General features: G+C 57.6%; 1 protein-coding gene across 1 annotated transcript; it reads left to right on the forward strand.

Annotated features, from left to right (window-relative positions):
* Window positions 1-1,649: 1,649 nt before the first annotated feature.
* On the forward strand, window positions 1,650-6,500 carry CCK (cholecystokinin). The gene is made up of 3 exons (XM_006102307.3): window positions 1,650-1,710; window positions 2,663-2,896; window positions 6,125-6,500. The coding sequence occupies exons 2-3, from the start codon at window positions 2,683-2,685 to the stop codon at window positions 6,262-6,264; spliced, it is 354 nt and encodes a 117-aa protein (XP_006102369.1). The 5' UTR covers window positions 1,650-1,710; window positions 2,663-2,682; the 3' UTR covers window positions 6,265-6,500.
* Window positions 6,501-7,059: the final 559 nt, after the last annotated feature.

Consider the following 7,059-nt stretch of genomic DNA (forward strand, 5'->3'; position numbering starts at 1 on the left):
AAGGCAGGGACCCTCCACATCAGGGCCCCAGCCAGCACGACTCACTAGTCCTTTTTCTGAGACAAGAGGATGGCATAGGGTAAAACTGAATTACCATCTCACACTTGGTGACATACAAAACCTCCAAGCCAGGTAAAAGCCCTTGGTAACTCCCCTTGTCTTCATTTGCACTGAAAAGCAAACTCATTTTTCTTAGTAGTGAGGTCTACATAGCAAACAGCCTAACGGGGGCCTGAGGCAGGGGCTGGCAAGTGTTCATGCCAACCCCATGCCCAGGCTCCCAGACCCTTTCCCTGCTCCACCTTCTCCCCACCAAGCTTCTGCCCCCCCTCCGCCCCCCCCCCAGGACCCCAGGAGAGCATCCCCACAGTCCCTCCATCCCGACCCGAGGCTGAGTACAGATTCCGATTTTGAAAGAAATTCTCCAAATCTTTCTCCAGGAGGCAAAGGAAGGGCAGGAAGGAACTGAGGGCCCCGGATGGATGGGTCGGATAGATCAGGGGATGGGTAGCCACCCCCAGGTCCCAGGCTGGGGCGGATGGGGGCCTGTGTGCCCTTGGTGAAATGGGGTTGGCAGAGCCCTTGCAGGGTCGCTGAACTCTGGCACCAGGTAGCAGATGTCAAAGGGGAGATGGGTGTGGACCCCCGCGGCTCGCTGGCTCGGGTCGCCCGCTTCGGAGCCAGGGGCGCGATGCGCAGGGAACGGCACACCAGTGCCTGGGGGTCTCCCCTTCCCTCTCGGGGCGGGCCAGTGAGGACGGGTGAGGTCTCATCTCAAAGCCGAGCAAACTGAGTCTGGCGAGCCTGGGCCGGGTGCGAGTGCTCGGGTCCTGGGGAAGGAGGGCAGGGCAGATGCGGAGACCGGGAGAGGGGGCTCTCCGGGACGCTCGCTGGCGCCGCTTGGCGACCAGAAGCCGCGAGCGCTGCGGGCGCCCCGGGCCAGGAGGCACCTGGGTCCGAAGAGAACCCAGCCCTTTCCCCAACTCTGAGCAAAACCCGAAGGCGCGCCCTCCTTCTACAGCTGCGGGAACAGAGGCCCGGGTGGCGGAGCGGGGTCGACCAATTGGCCCGGCCAACTGACCCAGCGCGCACTCTCGGGGTCCCGGAGACCTGCGAGGGCCTTTCCTGGGGCTGAGAAGAAAGTGAAGACCGTCCTCCCTGCCCCCAGGAGGCAGCTCCTTGGTCCAGAGACCAGCCGCAGCCTGGGGTGCTCAGAGGGGCCGACACCCCCTCGCGCTCAGCATTGCACTTTGCTGACACCCAGCCCTGGCCAGTGTCCCCCCACTTTCCTGTCCGGCCCCTCGCGTCTAAACGCGGGCAGCTTCTCATCCGGGAGGAGATCCGAGTCTTCGGCTCCCCACCCTGGAGCGCCCGGTGCTGGACGGGGCAGGGGAGAGGGAGCAGGACCCAGCCGGGGGAGGCAGCGCGGGGGCTGGGCACGGGACACCGGACACCCGCGGGGAGGGGTTCGCCCGATTTCACGGGGCCACGGCCCCCTCTCTGGCAGGAGCCACTTCCACGGGCTGTCGCCCCAGCAGCCGCCCCCGAGCACGTGCCGCCGCGGGGCTGCGTCAGCGCTGGGCGCGGAGCTGACTGGCCCGCGGCGCCGGGCGGGGCTATTTAAGCGGCCGCCGCGCTCGGCCCCTGAACTTGGCCGGCTCCCCGCCACTCCGGTGCAGAACCGCGAAGCCGGCGACTCCTGCTCCGCAGGTAGGTTCCCGCTGCCCCTCTCCCGGGGAGCCGAGTGGCGAGCCCCCGAAGAGCCCCTTCCATTCTATGTTCCTGTTTCTGTGCCGTCTCTCCTGCATCTGGAAAGACGGGTCTGACAGTCAGAAACGCCAGTGAGGGCTGCAGGGGGGTCGGGGGAGCGGGGGGTTTGAGCCGCTGCGTCCTTATGCGGGCGAGGCGCGGGACGTCTGTCTGCTGGGATTAGAGGGCGCCTTGGGGCTGGTTTGCTGGATGGAACAGTGGTTACAGTCTTTTTCGGACACACCGCCTAAGACTGAAGTTCATCTCGCTGAACACTGCGGCGCGGTTCCTTGGGGGATGCGTGTGTTTTATTTGCCCGCGGATCTAAAACACAGCGGAGCCTCGCCAACCACCCCGAACCGAGCCCATGGTCCTGACTTTTGTTCAAACCCTGCCTGTGCCCGTCCCCTAGTTCACCTTGAAGAAACTTTGTAAAGATGGCTTTTACTTATCACTCCCACATTTTAAACGGTGCTTCTCTTCCCCCCACCACGTACTCCCCTGCCTATGGCTTCTTAGCTGCCTGGGAAGGTGCTACCTTCTTCCAGGGTCTGGGATCCCCATCCCGGCTTCCCTGTAGGAGGTCCCCCCACTGTCTTTCCTCTCTTGCTTTGGCCGTTAGAAGAGAGACCTCTGCAAACACGTCCTCAAAGTTAAAGACAACAGGACGTTCCTTCTGCTAAACAGGGCAGACGGCAGGGTCTCTGTCCGCCCCCAGACGGCGGTGTCGTTCATCCAAAAGATAAGCCGCATGCGCCCCGACGCGCGTCCCGTGGCCGCTGGGCTCCATGCGCTCGGGGAGCCCTGGTGCTGGTACCCGTCCGCGAGTCGGTGGACTGAGCCCTCTTCTCCGTTCCCGGGGTGCCCCGACCCTCCGCGAAAGCACACAGCCGCCTCCTCTCTTCGTTCACAGCTCCCCTTTGCTCTGCAACCATGAAAAGCGGCGTGTGCCTGTGCGTGCTGGTGGCGGCGCTGGCGGCGGGCACCCTGGCGCAGCCCGTGCCTCCCCCGGACCCCGAGGGCCCTGGGGCGCAGCGGGACGAGGAGGCCCCCCGGAGACAGCTGAGGGCGGTGCAGAGGGTGGACGGCGAGCCCCCAGCGCACCTGGGCGCGCTGCTGGCCAGATACATCCAACACGCCCGGAAAGGTACGCTTCCTGCCCTGCCCTCCTCACCTGCGCCCCTGCGCAGGACTCCCCATGCGGACCCTCTTCTCTAGCGGCTGCCTGATCAAGGCGGGCAAACCTTCCAGAGGAAAGGTTTTTCTCTCTCTCTCTCTCTCTCTCTCTCTCTCTCTCTCTCTCTCTCTCTCAACTATGCCGGGCAGTGCAGTTTCCAGCACATCCTTTGTGGCAAACGGAGAGTTATTAGTAAGGGAAACTTTTTTTAAAAGAGCTTTCTTTAAACTAATTTTTGGCGTGGTGTTGCTGATAAAGTGCTGCACCATATTATGGAGACATGTAAAGAGAATTCCTGAACTGCCTCAAAAAGGGCTCACAGATCCATCCAATAGCCTGTTCTGTAAATGCAGAGGAACCGGCGCCCAGCTCCTGGCACTCCGAAACCCTCTAGCAGGAAGTGGCCCCTGCTGCGCACACTTGAGTGCCCACTGCAGAAAGGAGTGACAATGTGTCCGTTTCCGCCCAGGTCTGTAACTGGAGGAGAGAGCCAGTGGCAGTTCTGAGTTCTTGGCAGCGATGTAGCATCATTACCCAACAAGAGCCCCGCTTGTGATTTTGCTCTTGGAGAGATGTCCCCAAGTGCAGCCTCAGCAAAGTCCTTCTCCAGGAATAAGGTGACCCAGGGGCTCGACAGCTGAGTGGCTTACAGGACCCTCCTCCCTCCCCGCCAACCCACCCCCAACCTGTCTCTTTCCTGGACCCGTCTCATCTTTAAAGAGGGAGGAGGTGAGAGAGCCACTTTGGGTGTGTTTCAGAGGGAAGCTTGTCCACACCTAGGGTCCTAAGGGATCGTGACTGCGACTGAGGCAGGTTTTTTCTATCAACTTTATCCACATGGATGGTGAACACAGCGATGGGTGGGGCGGTCTGGACAATAAAACCACGGCAGACACTGCTGGGAGGGACAGGGGTGGCTCCTTCTCAGGAGGCTCACTTAACCTACTGGTGTGCCGGGGCCTCGGATTTGAACCCTCACTCCGGTCTCCATTAGACTGGCGGTGGGAAATGGAGGGCTTCTCTCTCCAGAATCTCCAATGGTTTCCTGCGAAGGCGAGACCAGGACCTTTTAGAGCAGGCGATTTCAGAAGGAAGGAACAGATGATTTGTTATATTTCTTCCTCTCTTTGGGAAATTGTCTCAACTACCATCTTCTTTTGTTTTAATATATGTTTTTATTGATTTTTAGAGAGAGAGAGAGAGAGAGAGAGAGAGAGAGTGATAGAAACCTCAAGGCTAGAGAAACGTCACTGATTGGCTGCCTCCTGCACGCCCCCTGCTGAGGATGGAGCCTACAGACTGGGCATGTGCCCCGACTGGGAATTAAACCAGGGACCTCTTGGTTCCTGGGTCGACACTCAACCATTGAGCCACACCAGCTGGGCCCAACTACCATCTTCTGTTTTACTTCCCTGCTAATTAAATTGAAAGAGGTGGACTACCAATCAGCAGTCAGAAAGCCTGAAAACTTTTGAGGCGCCTAGTGATTGTCTGTTTGAAAGTTATTGAAGTATCTGTCCTTAGATGTGGGTTGCATTTCAGCCGGGCCAGTCTGGTACGTCCTTGGCTTTTCACTGAGCCATAATCTGGACTCTCCTCCCCACTTGCAGGAAAGATGCCCAAGAAACAGTTCTGGGAAGGAAGTTAGTCACCAAACCACTTCCCTAGAACTGACCTTGACTTCCTCCCACACATCTTAGCCCAGAGTCATGTTCTTCCATATGAAGAAGATGAACAAAGAACAGATATTTACTAACATAAATACTATACCGTTTCTTGGATGATTTGACATATTTTGAGATCGAATCAGATTTTTTACTCAACTGTGGTATATATTATGCTTAAAGAGTCTAAAGAGGTAATGTACTCTTTGGACAGGGCTGAGAAGTTTGGCATTAGGACTTGTCTGCAGAGGTTTCAAGGTCCTGAGGAGAAGTGGGTCCCTTGGGGAATGAGGGGTGTAACCCCAAGCCCAGAAGGCCCCGGTGCCACAGAGTGGGGACAGTGTTCCCAGTACAGTGGAACCACTGAGTGGGCCTTTGTCCCTCTACTCTTTTTTTTTTTTAATATATATTTTATTGATTTTTTACAGAGAGGAAGGGAGAGAGATAGTCAGAAAACATTGATGAGAGAGAAACATCGATCAGCTGCCTCCTGCACACCTCCCACTGGGGATGTGCCCGCAACCCAGGTACATGCCCTTGACCGGAATCGAACCTGGGACCTTTCAGTCCGCAGGCCGATGCTCTATCCACTGAGCCAAACCGGTTTCGGCTGTCCCTCTACTCTTGAAGCCACCTTGGCTTTGCCCATGGAGGCCCCTGAGTTTGCACAAGAGGAGGCCTTATGCTGATTTCCTCCCAGGAGGCCACTGTGTGTGATCTCTGGGCTGGGACTGTGTCACATGCACCCGAAGAAACCACCTCTTCACGTCCCCGCTCCCTCGCTGTGCTGAGACACAGCGAGACTCGTTCTGTTCCCGAGGACTTAACTGCCATCCCAAAGGGCCCATTTCAGGTTCAGTGATTGCATTTTGGTCAAAATGGCTGGATTAAATCACCTCTTTATTGCCTCTCTCTCTGCCCACCCTCCTCCGGATGCTACTGATGTGCTGAGTTCTGAGGTCTGACGGTGCCTTTTTCTTAATAGCACTTTCTTTTAAAAAAAGAAGGAAGCTTTCAAATGAATGATTTTTAAACAGTTTTTATCTAGCAATAGGACCTGACTCCCTTCTTTTTCACCATTCCAACAACAAAATATTTTCAACCCTTTACCTTGACAAGAGCCAGGGGTGCTGAGGGATAGAAAGGAGTGAAGGACAGACATGGGGGAGGACTGGGGGAGGCTCGGTGGGCGTCTGCTGAGGGCCAGCTGCGTGAGGAGAAACACCCCGAGGCAGGTCCCAGCTGTGAGCGGCTGGAGCCGAGAATCCACCTGATCCTTGCAGATCGCGAACCTCGCCCACGGCTAGTACATTCTGCCCTCCGTCCAGTTACACAGACCTGGGTCCTTCTCTTCTCGTAGATTCTGGCCCAGCGATCCCGCCCCCCCCCCTCCCACACACACACACAGCTCTTTGATACCTTTAAGAGGGTGCACACACCTGTTGCCTGGCTCACTCCATTGCTCTCCTTTGCAAATGGAACTAGCGATGTTCTAGGTGTAACGGTCCTGTTTCCTCCCTCCCTACCCCTACAGCTCCCTCTGGCCGCATGTCCATGATCAAGAACCTGCAGAGCCGGGACCCCAGCCACCGGATCAGCGACCGGGACTACATGGGCTGGATGGACTTCGGCCGGCGCAGCGCCGAGGAGGAGGAGTACGAGTACCCCTCCTAGGGCCCCAGCCCTCGCCAGGGCCACGGGGAGCTCCCTCCTGGCCTCCAGGAGGCAAAATAACAAAACACTCACACTCACAGCTCATCTCTCTGAAGTCTGGCGTTTTAAATGCCTATTTATTAAGTTCTCAATGTGAAAACCCTGTAAAGATTGTCTGGCGCAGCCACGCACCTCAGCAGAATTGTACAAACGGGAAGGCGAATGTCTCCCTCCCCATGACCCCTGGTCCCCCAGTGTCGCTATGCTATTAAAGTGATTTCATTCTGTGCCCTTGCACCCTGTGTCTCCCAAAGGCAGAGGCCCCCCAGAAGGTGGGAAAAGGGAAGCCTGATTCCCGTGCCCAGGAACGAAGCCCTGCTGCAGATGGTCCCAGGCAGGGCGAGAGAAATGAGGGGGTTGGGGGGAGGGCAGGGAGCTGACTTCAATGCTGCAGGCGGGGGTGGGGGAGGACGTGTGTGTGTGTGTGTGTGTGTGTGTGTGTGTGTGTGTGTGTGTACGGACATGTGTGACAGCTGCACCCTGGTTTTCCGGGCCCCAACTGGGCAGCACTGCAGACAGACAACCCCTCCCCTGCTTGGAGCGAGCCCCCACCCGTCTGGGTAAAGCCCAGAGGGGCAGCTGGAAAGCGGAGCCACAGTAGTGTGTGTGGAAATTTGAGGTGGCTTTTGAGGGGGACTTGGGGGAGCTTACTGGGCAGGGGGGGGAAAGGGAGCTTGAAGCCCTAGTCCCCTAACCCTCACTCAACACCCCCCTGGAAAATTCGGAAGGGCCCCCTCCTAAATTGCCCCGCCTTGG

Source organism: Myotis lucifugus, unplaced genomic scaffold (genome assembly GCF_000147115.1).
Source record: "Myotis lucifugus unplaced genomic scaffold, Myoluc2.0 scaffold_408, whole genome shotgun sequence".
Lineage (NCBI taxonomy): Eukaryota > Metazoa > Chordata > Mammalia > Chiroptera > Vespertilionidae > Myotis > Myotis lucifugus.